The 18,523-nt window shown below is 44.6% G+C and overlaps 1 protein-coding gene across 1 annotated transcript; it reads right to left on the bottom strand.

The window, feature by feature from the left end:
* Positions 1-6,684: 6,684 nt before the first annotated feature.
* Positions 6,685-15,916, bottom strand: LOC148317970 (uncharacterized). Its single transcript, XM_088283541.1, has 3 exons — positions 15,030-15,916; positions 14,848-14,941; positions 6,685-6,739 (listed from the first exon to the last, which is right to left on the bottom strand). The coding sequence occupies exons 1-3, from the start codon at positions 15,832-15,834 to the stop codon at positions 6,685-6,687; spliced, it is 954 nt and encodes a 317-aa protein (XP_088139667.1). The 5' UTR covers positions 15,835-15,916.
* Positions 15,917-18,523: the final 2,607 nt, after the last annotated feature.

The raw sequence follows: 18,523 nt of genomic DNA, 5'->3' as shown, positions 1-18,523 counted from the left end.
CTGTGTGTAAATGAGAGGGACCCAAGAGAAAGAGTGTTCTTACAGGGAGAAGAGACCAAGAAGGCGAAGGAGTTTAAGTATCTAGGGTCTACAGTCCAGAGTGATGGAGAGTGTGGAAAAGAAGTGAAGAAGCGTGTGCAGGCTGGCTGGAACGGGTGGAGAAAAGTACAAGGTGTGATGTGCATTAGAAGAGTTTCAGCTAAAATGAAAGGAAAAGTTTATAGAACTGTGGTGAGACCAGCGATGCTAAAAAAGAAGATAGTCCTACTTATGTCAAAAAGGTATTTATGACCCATGATTTATGACCCCTATGATTTACGACTACCGGGTGTGGTCATACCCCCCACCGTTTCCGGGTGACGTCATGTCCACCCCACCCATTTACTGGTACGTCATAACCCCTCCCATTTCCGGGCACGTCACTACCTGCACCAAGCACCCTCCCATTTCCGGGCACGTCACTTCCTACACGGCTGCCATCTTGGTTTGTAGTTCTCAGCATCCGCCATCTGGTTTGTAGTCTTCAGAGGTCGTCATCTTGGTTTGTATCGTATAATCGTTGAACCAATAAATTAAGGGTTAGGGTTATTAAACAAACCATATTAAAACGGAAGGAAAGTAAACATACTTACCTTTGTGAAATGTGTCTATATTTGGACATCCGGGTAGCAAAGCATCCCCTTCCTCTGTTGAAACAAGTCTAGGCATGTTACCAACGACACGGGTTATTAAAACCTGGCAAAGCATTCCTTTGTAGAAACAGGCCTAGGCATGTTAGCAACGATCCAAGTCAGGACATGTACCCCTTGGCCCGCCTATATTTGGTCAGCCGGACGACGTCATTTAATGTGGAAACTTATTCTATCCCCCAACATTCCAGAACATGTCAGCAAGACAACCTTTTCCTCGGCCATACACCTCGTTATGTGGTGTTAGGGCTTGTCAACCACAACGCCTTTGTGGGCAGAAAAGATTTGAATCCTTTTAATTTTTCACATCATAATTTGGAATATTTAGCACTATGCCAAGAAGGGAGACAGATTCCAGCCAAAGCCTTCCAACCCCAATTTAATGCGGGAAACGCTGTTCGAGAGTTTCATAACTTGTTTACAGCGACAGGAAGACATTTGAAAGATTTACCTCTTTGCATCAACCGGGAGGATTTTTCAGGCGGATATGCGCTCTATGTTTTTAATTTAAACCCCGATGATGACTCAGGAGCTCTTGCACCCGTCTCCAACGGGAGTTTGAGGTTAGAGATGAGATTCAGAGTCCCACTCCCTCACACAACCACCCTTATCGTGTATGCATACTACGATTCCATCCTGGAAATTAATTCAAAACGCCAAGTCTTGGTGGATTATTATTGATGAACGGGAGAAAGCTGGAGAAACTCATGAAACGTCTACAAGGACGTTTATTTGGAGGCGTTTACGCTTCGGATGAAATAAATTCGTTGCAACCTACCCCACCAATCTTCTACATCGTCAACACACATCCTTGCAACCTACCTGGAGAGCATTGGCTAGCTCTAACGCTGTAAAAAGATCGAACAAGTACTTTTTTTGATGCTTTTGGATTTCCCCCAGAATTTCAATATTATCCGCAAACCATAAACTCATTTTTGAAAAAACATTCCCGCCGTATTTTGTACCATAACAGACGGCTACAAAATGAACTGTCAGTCACCTGTGGTCAGCATTGTGTCTATTATTTAACCCAGAGAGGTTGCGGGTTGAGTTATCAGGATGTGTTAGCTTGCTACAAGGATGATGTGTTACAGAACTGATGTTTTACAGAACGACGCCATGGTGTCTACTTTTGTTAAACATTGTCAAACGTGTGTAGAAAAGCCATGTATTGGACAGGCGGCGTGTTCTTTTCACAAATTTAAAACACATCATTGTCTGTAATCATTTCAAAATGTTTTTATTGAATAAAACATATGTAAAAACGCTGATCTCATCACATCGTTAAACAGCGTAAGTATGGTGAGTACATGACCTACATTTATCTCATTTTCCCAATTTTCCAAAACATTTTGAAACGTCCCGGCAAAACCCGACCGACTCACAGATATGACGTGTCGCACAAAAGATTCCCAAGGCGTTTGAAAAACCGTCAAAGACATAACATGCACTTTTTGCATAAACAATAAAAAATTTTCAGTGACAGGGTCTTTATCATCAACATCAGGATTATATGAAATTGTTCTATTTATTATATCTACCCATCAATGGCTTCTGTAGCCAAAAAACGTTAACTTTCTCAACACATGACCCATTTTTATTCAAAGTTAATATTCTGGATAATATATTCTTCAAAACTATCACGCTGATCACGGTTTATCATAAGGAGGAAGTTCTCATCTTCTGCAAGTCGGGCCGGTAAGTTCTGTACAAGCGCTAACTCCACCAGTAAGATCTCAGCAACGCCTTTGACCGTTTCTTTATCCGCTTTTACAGAACACAATTCCAGCAGGTAGTGAATACAAGGCAAAAACTGTTTGTTGCAAAGGATTGGTATTATACGTTCATAATGCATTCTTATATAAAAATGACCCCCAAGATGAACATAGTTATGCAAACAACCCTGTCTTTTCTGATACCTTGGCAAAAAAGCGATTGAGAATATAAAGAATCGCCGCTTTAATGACTATTACAACATCCATGTCAACCCATCCCTTAGGAGGATCATCCCATGACATATGTTGTACATCACCCTCGGGAATAGATGCAGGGCTGGGGTTTGGTTCGGTCATAGTGTGAACCTTAGAGGAGTCATACTCGTTGTTTGATAGCTCTTGATCGGACCAACTGGGTCGTTGTACCTCATCGTTTTGTGAAGATTCAGCAGATGATATGGGGGTCATCGGAGGGGTCGATGGCGGAGTATCAGGACGGATCCATCCTCGATATGACGGCTCGCAGGTGTTGTACGAGGATGGGACGGTAGTAGGTAAGATTCCTGGGACGTCAAACCATGTAGAGTACGTTGGCACAGCCTGGATCGCGTGTGATGGACCTGGCATCTCAACCTGGTCCTCACCTACATTTGTAGGGGTGTCAGCACGGCTCCTGTCTGAAGTTGTAACATCGACAACTTTTTCAACCGTAGTCAGATCATGGTCGAATGTAGGTTCGTCCATACCGCTATCTGCAATACAAAGATACTTTTATTAAATATTATATAGATATAGATTATAGAAATATAACTCATAATTAGTTGCATTGTTTACCTGAAGAGAGTTCTGCAATGCGGATAATATACTTATCATGGGCGACTTCAACATTCATATGAATCTCCCGTCGGAACCACTTACCGTGGCGTTTCGGACAATCATTGATGTTTGGTTTCACGCAAATAATAAATGAAGCACCGCATATAAATGGCAATACGCTAGATTTGGTATTAACCCGAGGCTTAGCATCTTCAAAAATAATTGTATTACCATATACCAGTGCTATATCTGACCATTACTTTATCAAATTTGAAATCTTGGCTCACTGTCATCGTTCTGACCATAATCAAAATTATAGCAGCCGTAACATTAGCTCCTCAACCATCGTTGCGTTCTCTGAGCTACTCCCTTTAGCAACTGCTTCGTTTCCTAATTATATTGGTATGATTGATGATCTCACAAACAACTTTAATGTCGCTTTGTTAAATGCGCTTGACTCCGTCGCGCCTTTAAAAACTAAAACTCGTCCAAAGAGGCTTACTCCGTGGTTTACAGAGGAAACGCGCGTACTGAAACGATCTTGTAGGAAGCTTGAGCGCAAATGGCGTGCGACCAAACTTGAGGTCTTCCGTCAGGCATGGTGCGATAGTTTACTAATATACAAAGAAGCGCTTAATCTAGCCAAAACTAATTATTATTCTAGATTAATTGTCTTACATAAAAACAACCCTAAATATTTATTTGATACCGTAGCAATGCTAACGCAACAGCGGCCAACCTCGGATAGCTCTTCCTATTCAGCTCACGATTTTATGCAATTTTTTACTCAGAAGATAGAATGTATTCGTGATGAGATTAAAGACACTGTTCTTAAAATTCCGTTGAATTCCGCGATAAATGGTGTTAATAGGGACATTAGGGCTGATAACTGTCGGATAACCTTATCTCAATTTAAAAAAGTATCTCTTGAAAGCCTAACAAAATTGGTTAGTGCGGCAAAACCGACAACTTGTGTGCTCGATTCCTGGCAAACTAATTAAAGAACTGTTTACGACCCTAGGACCGTCTGTTTTAAATATAATTAATCTATCACTTACCACGGGTATAGTACCAGCAGCTTTTAGGACCGCCGTTATCCGACCGCTACTTAAGCAACCAAACCTCGACCCAGAGAGTCTCAACAACTATAGGCCGGTTTCAAATCTTCCGTTTATTGCAAAAATTCTTGAAAAAGTCGTAGCGCAACAACTTAATGAATATATGACTGCTAATAATCAATTTGAACCTTTCCAATCGGGTTTTAGAGCCGACCACTCTACTGAGACGGCCCTTGCTAAAGTTACTAATGATCTTCTCATAGCTATGGACGCCGACACCTCATCAATATTACTCTTACTCGATCTTAGTGCGGCTTTTGATACCGTTGATCATAACATATTATTAAAACGCCTTGAAACGTGTGTTGGCATTTCAGGTTCAGCGCTTTCTTGGTTTAATTCGTATCTGTCGGAGAGGACGCACCGTGTAATTCATGGCAATATGACTTCGGATCTTTGTAAGATCACATGTGGAGTTCCGCAGGGATCGGTACTTGGACCTCTATTGTTTAGCATCTATATGCTACCGCTTGGTGATATTATACGGAAATATAACATTAGTTTTCACTGTTATGCTGATGATACGCAATTATACATGCCGTTGGATATAACGAATCCGCGCGACTGCTATAAATTAGAGGCGTGCCTTGCCGAAATTAAACAATGGATGTCTTTCAATTTTTTGCGTCTTAACTCAGATAAAACCGAGATGCTCATCATTGGACCAGCGCGTCATCGGTACCTTTTCAAAGACACCACTCTGAATATCAATAAATGTAATATTATCCAAAAGGATTCAACAAAAAATCTCGGTGTTATATTTGACGCAACTATGTCATTTCAAATGCACATTAAAAATATTACTCGAACTGCGTTTTTTCATCTGCGTAACATTGCTAAAATTCGCCCAATTCTAACAACGTGTGACGCGGAAATCTTAATCCATGCGTTTGTTACGTCTCGCCTCGACTATTGTAACGCTTTGCTCTCGGGTCTCCCCATGTCGAGTATTAAAAGTCTGCAGTTAGTTCAAAATGCAGCAGCTAGACTCTTAACTAAGACGAGAAAGTTTGATCATATTACCCCGATATTAGCCAATTTGCATTGGCTTCCGGTCCACTTGAGATGTGATTTTAAAGTACTGCTACTTACTTTTAAAATATTGCACGGCTTAGCACCTTCTTATCTCGTTGACCTCGTGGTACCATATGTTCCGTCCCGAAACCTTCGCTCACAAAATGCTGGTCTTTTAGTGATCCCGCGAGCCAAAAAGAAGTCCGCAGGTTCTAGAGCGTTCTCTATTCGGGCACCAATGCTTTGGAATGCACTACCCTCAGATATTAGAGGCACCACCTCAGTAGAAATGTTCAAAACACTATTAAAGACGCATTTATACTCTTGTGCATTTAGCTGAAATATTTGTTGGCCTGTTTATTGCCGCTTTTCTTTTCTGCCCCCTTTTCCCCCGGCTGGGGGATTAGGTGACGGTGACCCACTAGGAAGTTTAAGGCATTGACCAACTGGGCATGCACCTGTTCCAGTGATGTCGTCTTCCTGCAGCACGACATTTGATCAATTTATTTATATACTTTAGCATCTAATTTAATTATTTGTTGGCCTGTTTACTGCCGGTTCTTCTCTTTTCTGCCCCCTCCTTCCCCTGCTTGGAAATTAGGTGATGGGGACATGCTTTGAAGATTACGGCACTGACGAACCGGGAAGGGACCTGCTCTGCCGAAGTCGTCTTCATGCAGCGCCTTTTCTGATTTCCTTATATTTCAGCACTTCATTGAACTACTTGTTGGCCTGTTTGCTATTTCTGTTCTTTCTTTTCTGTTCCCAATTCCCCGAATTAGGTGATGGCGATTCACTTGGAAGTGGCTGTACTGAATTTACACCAACTGACTGGTACAAGATCGAAGGCTCATCTTCGGATATGCTGCCATGGATATTACGGCCCTGGATGAGGACCCACTCCACTGAAGTCATCTTCCTGCAGCACTTCATTCAATTGACTCTTATATTATCTCATCTATTATTGCATAGCATCATTGTATGTGTCAAATGTTGCCCAGTTGGCATCCATTGCAGCCTGGTCATCCTGGAAGGGGGATTCCCCCATCTGTGGTCCCTTCTCAAGGTTTCTCACTTTTCCCCTAATGAGGTTTTGTGAGTTTTTCCTTGCCCTCCTGGGGGTTAAGATCGGGGATGTCGATTGTGGCTATGTAAAGCCCTTTGAGACTGTCTGTGATTAAGGGCTATACAAATAAAATTGACTTGACTTGACTTTTTGACCCGTTCACAGGTGCCCTGATGGGTGACACCCTTCTCGGGGTGGTGGTGCTCAGGGCCATGAGGCGTCTTGTTCTGAGCATCTTCATTTTCATGAGGTGTAGGTATGGCTCTTCAGCTGGAAAAAATTGGATTGTTTGTCTGGAGCTTGGTTTGGGCTTTACTTATACTGGTTTGAGACAGGGGGATGGTTAAATGACATAATCCGGCTGCCCAAATATCGGCGGCCCAAGGGGTACATGTCCTGACTTGTATCGCTGGTAACATGCCTAGGCCTGTTTCTACAAAGGAATGCTTTGCCAGGTTTTAATAACCCGTGTCGTTGGCAACATGTCTAGACTTGTTTCAACAGAGTAAAGGAATATAAGAGTTTGAGCTTAACGTAGTTCATTAGATGTTGCTGCATCCTGTGTATGAAAGTGTGAGACTATAAAGTGCTGAGCGTGTGACTGGTGGAGCGGAACAGGGTATGTGGTGCAAGAATGTGCAAGAATGGAATGTTTTAGAACAGACGGTGATAACCGCAAGGAGGGGGCGGAGACGAGATGACTCAAGCACAACCAGGAGGAGCCACCACGTGATTCTGCAGGGGAAGAAAGACCAATAAGAGCAAGCTAAAGTTAACTGCAGGATACACATAGCCAATAGAATCATGCCAGGATGCCTTTGTTGCTGTGCCATTTGCATGTTGTATAGTATGAATCATTACTGGGCAATTCAGATGTAGAGTACGTCTGCTGGTGGCAAGAGAGGCGTACAGAGTTGTATTGAGAGGGACCCGAGACCCAGGTGCACATGTAGTAAATCTGTGTATTAGGAATAAATCCACTCGTGCGTGAAAATGCTGGCTTCCGGATACCTTTCTATTGCAGATCGAGCGCGCATATTGTTGGATGAGTGAGAGTTGGGTAAGGTCACAAATTGGAGTCAGATTGCTAACTTGAGTTTATGTTGATTTAAAATTAAATTCCAACAATTTATGGTGACCCTGACGTGATGCAAGAGAGGTAAAAGAAGTCTAGGACTTCGAGAAAAACCACAAGAGTCTGGGACTCGGGTCTGGGACCCACGTCCACACCAGGTGACGACCTGATAAAGGAGCCACACATCCGACCTTCTTTCCTCTTGGGCCTACAGTGAAACAAGGTAAGCAGAACCTTTTCAAATTCTGCACATTGGCAACGCTAAATTATAAGAGGAAGGAGGAGCGGAACGGCGTAAAAGTAAAAGTGTAACAGTGTGGACGTTAGTAGGGTATAATCTGGGATTTACCTACTAGAATAGTTTGGAACTATTCGTGGTTACGATACGGTTTAGAATCTGGGATTTACGTATCAGTGTGGAAGCGGTGTGAGTGTGAAAACTAAATTTGTTCTGCATAAAAAGTGGTTGGGACACGCACGTGTGGATTTCAAGATGGCGAAGGAGAGGACGTGTGATAGTGGTCTCGGGTGTGGCACTTCAGACGAACGGACTGAAGTCTGGTCGGAGATTAAGAATAAATTAATAAAAATGAAACATGGAAAAAAAAAAGCGAAGAAAGACATGAAGTAGAGATGAAATAAGAAAAGAGAAAGATAGAGAAAAGAGAAAGAAATTGTGTTTAGATAAGAAATCCTGTGCATACTAGTCGATGGCAGGTCCATGAAGGACAGTGGAATGAGAAATAAAAAAAACCCTGTGAATACTAGTCAATGGCAGGTATATGAGGGACGGCGGAGTCCGAGAAATTCCGTGGAGAAAGTAGGACGGCGGAGTCCTGTGCACACTTAAATTCCGTGTGTGAATGTTTGCGCAAACCGTATGTAAAGTGAGTGAACGGTGTGATTGGGGATTACGAATACCACTTGGTATTTTATTGTAATACAGTAGGGTTATAAACAGCAGACTGGTTTGGATGCAAAGGCAAGAATTCTCCACCTGAAAAGGTTGAAGTGAGAATAACCACAACAGGAAATTTGAGTTGCTGTCCTACTGATGAGAAACCAGTTTTTAGAACACCCTAGGTGTTGACAAACTGGTCCAAATTTTCTAAAATGGGGACATTAGGTAGTAAAATAAAACCCAGGGATAAGCTGCAGTGTAGAGATTGGAAGTTCAAAAAGAAAAGAAAAGGAATGTGAAAATAAACAGAGTATATTAAAGGATAATGTAAATGGCAGTCAATTTAAAACTGAACAAAGGGTAGACTGCTAGGAGCCACTTTTGTGATCCCGGCATGGAAGTCCATTGTTTCAGAGGGGTCTCGTTCACACCTCCTGTGGTGCAGCTGTGATCCAATCTTCCTGCATTCCAATCCTGAGGGTCTGGTCATTAGCATGGTCTAAACTTCAGTTACACTTAAAGGATTTCATACATTTGACTATTAAAGGAATATAAGAGTTTGAGCTTAACATAGTTCATGAGATGTTGGTGCATCCAATGTATGAAAATGTGATATTGTAAAATGCTGAGAGTGTGACTGGTGAAGCGAAACTGGTTGCGGGGGTTGTGCAAGAATGGAATGTTTTAGAAGCAGAAGGTGCTGAGCGAGACGAGATGACTCCGGGAAGGAGCGGCCATCGGGGGATCGCACGCAGGAGGAGCCACGGGATTCGGCGGGAGGAGAAAGACCAATGAGAGCGAGCTAAAGTTAACTGCAATACACATAGCCAATAGAATCATGCCAGGATGCCTTTGTCTCTGTGCCATTTGCATGTTGTATAGTATGAATCATTACTGGGCAACTCGGAGGTAGAACACATTCGCTGGTGGCAAGAGAGGTGTAGAGTTGTATTGAGAGGGACCCGAGACCCAGGTGCCATGTAGAAAATCTGTATTGGGAATAAATCCACTTTGTGCGTGAAAATGCCGGCTTCCTGATACCTTTCTATTGCAGAACGAGCGCGCATATTGTTGGATGAGTGAGAGTTGGGTAAGGTCGCAAATTGGAGTCAGATTACTTATTTGAGTTTACATTGGGTTAAAGTTAAATTCTAACATTGATATAAAGATAAATTCCAACAATTTATGGTGACCCCGACGTGATGCATGAGAGGTAATAGAAGTCTGGGACTTCAAAGAGAGTCTGGGACTCCAAGAAAAGAAAAGAAGTCTGGGACTTCAAGAGTCTGGGGCTCAAAGGAAGCCTGGGGCTTCAGGAAAAACCACAAGAGTCTGGGACTCGGGCCTGGGGCCCACGTCCACACCAGGTGACGACCTGATAAAGAATAAAGGAGCCGCACATCCGACCGGCCTTCCTCTTGGGCCCACAGTGACAAAAGGTAAGCAGATCCTTTTCAAATTCTGCATATTGGCAACGCTAAATTATAAAAGGAAGGCGGAGCGGAACGGCGTTAAAATATATGGTTAAATAAATAAATAAATATATAAATAAATAAGTGTAACAGTGTGGACGATAGTAGAGTAAAATCTGGGATTTACCTACTAGAATAGTTTGGAACTATTCGTGGTTAAGATACGATATGGTTAAATAAATAAATAAATATATAAATAAATAAGTGTAAAAGTGTGGACGATAGTAGAGTAAAATCTGGGATTTACCTACTAGAATAGTTTGGAACTATTCGTGGTTAAGATACGATTTAAAATATCAGAGTGGAAGCGGTGTGAATGTGAAGGCTAAAATTGTTCTGCGTAAGAAGTGTGTTTGGGACACGCACGAGTGGATTTTGATTTCAAGATGGCGAAGGAGAGGAAGTGTGATAGTGGTCTCGGGTCCCGGGTGTGGCACGGAGATTAAGGATAAATTCATAAAAATGAAACATAAAAAAGAGAAGAAAAACATGAAGTAGGGATGAAATAAGAAAAGAGAAAGAAAGAAAGCTAGAGAAAAGAGAAGAAATTGTGTCAGTGTAGCGATTGGAAGTTCAATAAGAAAAGAGAAAGGAACAATTAATGTTCCATTGAAAGGAGGATGATGAAACAGGCAGTATTGAAGAAGGTGTGACTTGAACAAATGAAAAGGATAAGAATTAGGGTCTGCTGTAAGCAGGAATTGAAGAAATAAATATTTTATGTTTCATACTCGAGTTGATGGTCTTTATATTGAGGTAACTGTAATTAGTAACTGGTAACATGCAGGGGACACCTGAGGAACGGCAGAGCAGCGACAGTCTTATTAAAATTTTAATTTTTAAGCAAAGGGATTATGGTTTTGGGATAAGTTTTAAGTGAAGTATTCTATGGACATGTTGAAAGAAAATCTTTGGAACGGGGAATATCTAGCCATTGGAGATTGGTTTACCAAATATAAAGTGGGACTAAATATTTTTGTAGATGATTTATTAACTGATGTGTATTAAATGTGACAAAGGTGGAAGACAGATGTTTTTTTGACTGTACGACGCGAACGCTGACATGACAGCATTCCATAAATACCAGACTGCTAACATCCGCATCTATGAGCTGTTTGATGTCACAGGTGCAGTTTCGTCAGCTACGTCCAGGAGAGGAGAAACGACATCACGGAGAGTGAATGCGAAAAGCAAGAGACCCACAGTTGTAAGTTTTGGCATACGCTGGCTAAATTGAGGCAGAATTAAGGAACTGCCAGCACAAATCTCAGTGGAATCAAGGCGGACGCGCCAAGGGAGGGGTCTCTGTGTGGAATTGGAAAGTATCTTTTGTTGAATGAAAGTGTGAAAGAAAAAGTGTTTGTATGTCTATATGGTTTGAGTGAATGTTTAAGGGACGGGAGCCTCAGGAAGGAAAATTGATTGAGGTCACCGGCAAGCCCTTACAGCACGTAGGGTGCAATGGGCGGACAGGCCTGATCAACCTGAATCCCTATTGCACTCCCAAGTATTGATTTTCAAATTGTTTTTGGAGAAAGATTGGAGTAATTAAATTCAAGCATCAAGTGAATGATTGATTGACGTTATTACACAAAATTTATGCAAAACTGAAAGTTTTGGAAGGAAGATAATTTGTCTCTTCTCACTGGCAATTGCCACACCTCCAGTTATCTCCACAGGTTTGAGGTGACATGTGACCAGTGGGACCAGAAGGCCAGAGAATGCTTCAAATAGCGCCTCACCACGCCCATCCCGGAGGTTCTCCTCAACAAGGAGGGAGAAATAAGATATTCTAATTTAGGGTCCACGGTACAGATTAAGATATAGTTGTTGCTTTAGCCTGCTCATGTGCTCCACAGGAGTTATTATTATTCACATTGGATGCGCGACTAGATAACACACACCCAGTCCAGGATCGGGCAAAATTTTCTGGGATTGTTTAGACCTTTCCATATAATACAGCACCACAGCAGTGATACTTGAAATTAATGTCGAATTAGTGGCACTGTCTTTATGGAAAATTACTCACTTAACGCAAGGGTAGGTTGTTGTAGAGGAGATGTTTCAGACACAAATGACCCTGAATGTTATTCTGATATTTTCCATTGTATCGTAGTTCATTGTATTTAGGACTAAGACATTGTAAAACACTGTTTGGAAGAACTTATAGAATACCTCAAATTTAAGAGCAAATGGGAAATAGATGTTGAAGCAACTTTAGTTGACCATATGTGAAAAATGTTAGGAAAACAAAAGACAGGCGCAAATTTAGAGTGACAAGGATCTTTCTGTCTCCCAGCAGGGGCACTAAATTAGTGAAGCCAGGATACTGGGTGCTTGTAAGAAGTTTGAAGATAAGACATTTGTAATTACCCAAGGGGGAAGAAAGTGTTAGTGACAGCTCTCACAGCTGTAAAGATAGCAGAAAGGTCAACATTGGTTTATTTGACACGTTGTAAAAAGGTCACGTTGGTTGAAATCTCCTACAAAGGAGACACCAGACTAAGAGAGGTTTGGTTTATACAGAGTTACAAGCGGGACAAAATGTATTTAAGAGGAACTGTCCTCACTTGAGGCCGAGGCCAGACCTGCTGACCAGCATGATGGTCACCAGCTAAATGGGGACACCTCAGGTGAGATTGGCCGTGCCGTGCATCAGATATTTCTGGCCCGTTGGGGTCGATGTTGCTGTGTCGTTCAGGTGGGGAAGGGGGAGACAGGCCTGGTCTATGTGGCCAGGGCGAGACGTGAATGGAGTGAGACTTCCGGCAGTGACCCATCCAATAATGTCGACATTACACAGCTGGTCCAGTTGGCCGTCCACAAGATAAAGATAAAGATAAAGATGTCCTTTATTAGTCCCACAATGGGGAAATTTGAAAGATCACACAGAGTCGGCGGCGTAATGTAGCCGTTAATGTGTAACATTAGCAGCAGACATTCATAAAAAGCATGCAAATATACACAGTATAAACGTATCTAAGTGTAAGGAAACACTCCTAATGCCTGTCCATTATACAGAGGGGGAAACACTGTAATGATAAAAACTACTGAATGATTGAAAATACTGCAATGATAAAGATATTACACTGATAAAAGTACTGTAATGGTGAGAGTACTGAAATGACAGGAAAGTACTGCAATGATAGAAAATACTGCAATGATAAAAGTACTGTAATGGTAAAAGTACTGCAATGATAAAATATACTGCAATGATAAAAGTACTATAATGGTAGAAGTACTGCAACTACGGAAAAATACTGCAATGATGAAGTATTGTAATAGTAAAAGTACCGCAATGATAGGAAATACCGTAATTATAAAAGTACTGCAATGATAAAAGTACTGTAATAGTGAACATCCTGCAGTGGTAGAAATACTACAGTGATAGAAGTATTGTAATAAGAATACTGTAATGGTAAACAAAATACATCATTGGTCGATGTTTAAGTACACCCTTGGCTGAAAGTAAAGTAGTAGTGTATATTGCATTCTAGGACTGCACAATTGCACTAATGCCCTCCTGTTTGTAGGCCTGACCCAATGTTCTTGTTAAAAAGTCTGACAGCAGTCGGCAGGAAGGAGCGGCGAAATCTCTCTTTGGTACAGCGAGGGTGTAAAAGTCTGTCACTGAAGGAGCTGTAAAGTGTTCTCAGAGTGTCATTGAATGGGTGGGCTGGTTTGTCCAGCATTGATGACAGTTTTGCTGTCATCCTCCTGCCCCCCACTGAGTCCACAGAGTCCAGGGAGCAGCCCAGGACAGAGCTGGCCCTCCTCACCAGTTTGTCCAGTCTCTTTTTGTCTCGGCCCGAGATGCCTCCTGCCCAGGAGACCACTCCATAGAAGATGACTGATGAAACCACCGAGTCATAGAAGTTCCTGAGGAGTGTTCCCCGAACGCCAAAGGACCTCAGCCACCTGAGTAGGAAGAGTCTGCTCTGACCCTTCCTATAGAGAGCGTCTGTGTTGTCGCTCCAGTCCAGTTTATTGTTCAGATGAACACCCAGGTACTTGTAAGTTGAGACCCTCTCAACGTCTGTTCCCTGGATATTCACTGGTGCAGGTGGAGAGTGCCGACGCTTGCGGAAATCCACCACCAGCTCTTTGGATTTCCCAGCGTTGATTTGGAGGCGGTTCTGCTGACACCAGTCCACGAACCCCTGCGTAACCCCTCTGTACTCCCGATCGTCATCGTCAGTGATGAGGCCGACAATCGCAGAGTCATCAGAGAACTTCTGCAGGTGACAGGTTGTGGAATTGTATTTGTAGTCCGAGGTGTAGAGGGTGAACAGGAAGGGAGCCAGCACAGTTCCCTGCGGCGCTCCCGTGCTGCAGAGGAGCACGTCAGACACACAGTCCTGTGTTCTCACGTACTGTGGCCGGTTTGTGAGGAAGTTGTGAATCCATGTGATGAGGTGGTGGGCCACTCCCGCCTGCTCCAGCTTGTCTCCCAATAAGGCGGGCTGGATGGTGTTGAAAGCACTTGAGAAATCAAAGAACATGATCCTCACCATGCCCCCCGCCTTCTCCAGGTGGAAGAGTGAAGTGTGGAGCAGGTAGATGATGGCATCATCCACACTGATGCCAGGCTGGGATGCAAACTGGAGTGGGTCCATTGAGGAGCTGACCAGGGGGCGCAGATGGACGAGGACCAGTCTCTCCAGGGTCTTCATCAGATGAGACGTCAGCGCCACTGGTCTGAAGTTGTTGAGCTCCTTCGGATGGGGTGTCTTTGGAACCGGAACCAGGCAGGATGTTTTCCACAGCTGGGGGACTCTGCCCAGCTTCAAGCTCAGGTTGAACATGTGCTGGACGATTCCACACAGCTGGTCTGCGCAGGATTTGAGGAGGTGGGAGCTGATCCCATCTGGGCCTGCCGCCTTCCTCGCCTTCATCTTCCTCAGCTGGTTCTTCACCTGAGATGTTGTGAGGAACAAGGCTGAGCAGGAGGAAGTGGTGGTTGTCTGATGAGGCTGGGAACTGGAGTCTGTGGAGAGAGAGAGGGGCGAGAGAGGGGGAGAGAGGGTCTTGTTCGCAGTGGCAGGAGGGGTGGGTGGGGGCTGCATCAGGGAAGCCTGAGCGGGGTCAGACATTTGATCAAATCTATTGAAAAATAGGTTCAACTCATTTGCCCACTGAAGCCCCCCCCCTTCTGGGTCTTACCTGCTTGTCCGTGGCCTGAGATGGTCTTCAGGCCCCTCCAGACATCCCTGGCATTGTTCCGCTGCAGTTGTTCTTCCATCCGCATCCTGTAGGACTTTTTCCCCTCTCGGATCCTCCTTCTCAGCTGACGCTGCACTCTCTTCAGCTCGTCCTTGTCGCCTGAAACAAAAGCCCTCTTTTTCTCCTTCAGGATAGCTTTAATGTCCGGTGTGATCCAGGGTTTGTTGTTGGAGAAATATCTTACAGTCCTGGTGGGAATGGTGTTCTCCATGCAGAAGTTAATATAGTCTGTAACTGTGTCTGTTAGACCATTAATGTCCTCACCGTGAGCTTCGCTGAATACCTCCCACACAGTTGTGTTGAAACAGTCCTTCAAGGCCTCCTCGGCTTCTCCGGACCATTGCTGAACTGTGCGTGTCACAGCTGGCTGCCTGCGGACGAGAGGTTTGTACACAGGCAGGAGAGCAACCAAGTTGTGGTCAGCTTTGCCCAGCGGGGGGAGGGGCAGTGACGTGTACGCCTCCTTGGTGTTGGCATAGAAGAGGTCCAATATTTTATTGTCTCTGGTTTGGCATGTTACATCTTGTGTGAATGAAGGCAGAGAGGAGGAAGGAGAAGCATGATTGAAGTCACCAGAGATAAGGAACAAGGCATTTGGGTGCTGTGTTTGTAGCCTGCTCACAGCTGCATTCAGTACATCACAGGCTGTCTCACCGTTAGCAGAGGGAGGCACGTACGCCGCCACCGCGATCACATGACTGAACTCTCGCGGTAAATAGACCGGACGCATGCTAACAGCTATCATCTCAATGTCCCGACTGCAAAGTTGATCCTTAACAGTTATATGCCCAGGGTTACACCATCTATCATTAACAAACACAGCCAGCCCTCCCCCTTTTCTCTTACCGCTCTCCAGTGTCCTGTCCGCGCGTAGTATTTGGAAGCCGTCCAATTCCACGACGGCGTCCGTCGTTAGCTCTGTTAGCCACGACTCCATGAACACCAGCAAGCTAGCCTCCCGGACAATCCTCTCGTGCCAGGTTAGCGCTGTTAGCTCGTCCATTTTGTTGGGGAGGGATCGAACATTCCCCATAACAACGGACGGGAGGACGGGGTGATATCGTCTCCTCCTTGCCTGGCGTTTAGCCCCCGCACGACATCCCCGTCTCTTCCTCCTCAGCTCGCGGGGAATATCGGGTCTCGCTCCGGGAGCCCACGCGGGGTTAGCACGGAGTGCTAACAGCTGATCTCTTGTGTACACGATCGATCCGTAGCTCAGAGTTTCGTCTCCGGACACGATCGCGCAAAAAACAGCCCCCAACAGTTGTAAAACCACCGCAAGTTGGATGTCCATTGCTGAGGTGAGGTAAAAATAAAATAAAAAAGGGTAAAGGGAAAAAACACACGAAAAAGGCTCAATAGTGAGCCACGCTGCTGTAAACAGGCAGCCACTCGCGCGGCGCCGGAACCGGAAGATGGGCGTGCACCTTCAAGTGGCAGACATCAGGCGAAATAGTCCATCAATGAAAAATGCTAATCGGCCTAAGTAGAACACATTTTGTACATGATTTTGCACGACATCAGAAAAGGAAAATATGGGATTGGATTTTAAGGAGCGTGACTAAAAATTGTTGTACTTGCAGGTTTAGGAGGCCAAGAGAGATAAAAATATTAAAAAAAGAGGAAGCAGCTAAGGCAGCCACCGACGCACGCGGCTCCCATTGGACCTGCTCCTTCCAGTTCTGCTGCTTCTGGGCTAGGTTCGGGTGACGCAGCGCCACAGCAGACTGGCGTCCAAAGCAGGCCGGTCAACGAGGTCGGGACCGCGGTAACAGAGGTACGGGTGGTTATGGACAGGGATTGTGAGTGGGGTGTGCTCTGGCTGCGGGGTGTGGTGTCACTGGGTGATGAGCTGTCCATGCCGAGCCACTTTCTGGAATGTGCCATCCTCCGGTGCCATATCTGTCACAAAGAGCTCCACCAGCGCAGGGGGCGCCACCGTTACCCACTCCCAACGCACTTGACACAAACCCGCTCGTACCCCATTCCATGACAGGGGGCCGCGGAGCTTCAGCGTTCGAGGACTAGCAGGTCCTAGCATTCCGGGGACGGTGGATGGACAAGTTTTCGATGGTGCTGGATATTGGGGCGAGCTATGAGCTCCTTCCGCAACCCTCACTGAGCCATGTGGACTCTCAAGATTGCCTGAGTCACTGCCATTGACTGAACGAACACTGGAATTCGAGTGGCATTCCCGGATGGGACTGAACTTGACTGTGCACATCCCACGGAGGGAGCAGATGTCGTGCTCTCTTCCTTCCCAGTGGCTAAACTGAACTGAAACATTTGAGGGCAGCTCTGAAGCCTGGTTCCCATCCTCCCGCGGTGGGTATGCCCTGTTCCTGCTCTGGTCTGAGTGGTTTAGCAACCGCCACCCATTCAATTCACCAATTGACATATCACATTGTACATGTGATCACAAACATGATTTGGTTTATCAAAAATGCACTCATCCAAATTTAGTCATGAGTGCATCTTGCGTTAGAATTATATATTTGTTATGTCTACTGGCGTTGCCTCGCACGCGTGCCTTGTCCCTGAGCAGCGGAAATGGTATGAATTGTTTACTTTCGCCGAGCCACAAATCACATTGAATATTGATGCGCGTCATCATACTAGAGATCTAGACCCCATAGTTGTTGAATACTCCGCGTCACAATCGGGAGATCATATTTCAGCACAGACTAAAAATTCTTTGGTTTTGGGAACATTACTAAATTTCAAAATTTCCAGGGAAGGGTCGCTCGGAAATGGTAGTTCCGTGTGTGTCTCTGCTAGAGGTGTTGTGGACCCAGGGCCCGACTGATTTGGGGCTCGGCTCCACAGCTCCGCGATTGTTTTTACTGTCTCTACCCCCTCCCCCAGTTGACAGAATCAGTGTGGGCACAGCCTGTAGGTGGATTGAGCCAATCATGAGACAATAGGAGGTGAAGACTGCAGCGGTCTTGGAGCTGTCTATGTCTTGTAGAGCACCTTTTCTTCCCGTAAAAAAAGAAAAATAATAGAGGTTTAATTCGGTATCTGCGTTATTATAGTTTTGGGATTTTTTATTTTAAGCATAAATGGTTAGTGTTTCATGTGGGTTGCTTTAAAATTTGTCAATTAACAGTCAAAATTGGAGCGTTAGCTCGAGGCTTAATTTGTAATCTCGGAACACAGTTAGATATTTGAACTCAGTGAACTCAGCATCACTGGAGTCGGACATCACTCCGTACATCGACCTCCGGGTGCTTTCCCGGAGGTGGACTCAATCTCGCTGGTAAGGACAGTTTAGAGTTCTGGCTAGAACCTCACACGCCATCCAATTGGGAACTACAGAACAACAGTGGTACCATAACTCACAGTTGCGCCCGGCCCCAGTATTTGTGCCCGCCAAGGTTGAGCTTAGAGGTTGACCGCCCGGACGGGCAGGTCAAGAGAGGGAATGTGTAGAT

Source organism: Idiotropiscis lumnitzeri, chromosome 19 (genome assembly GCF_059441095.1).
Source record: "Idiotropiscis lumnitzeri isolate Australia: NSW breed Sydney's pygmy pipehorse chromosome 19, RoL_Ilum_1.0, whole genome shotgun sequence".
Taxonomy (NCBI): domain Eukaryota; kingdom Metazoa; phylum Chordata; class Actinopteri; order Syngnathiformes; family Syngnathidae; genus Idiotropiscis; species Idiotropiscis lumnitzeri.
Note: the sequence above shows the minus strand (reverse complement) of the source record. Positions and strands in the feature narration are given on the sequence as shown.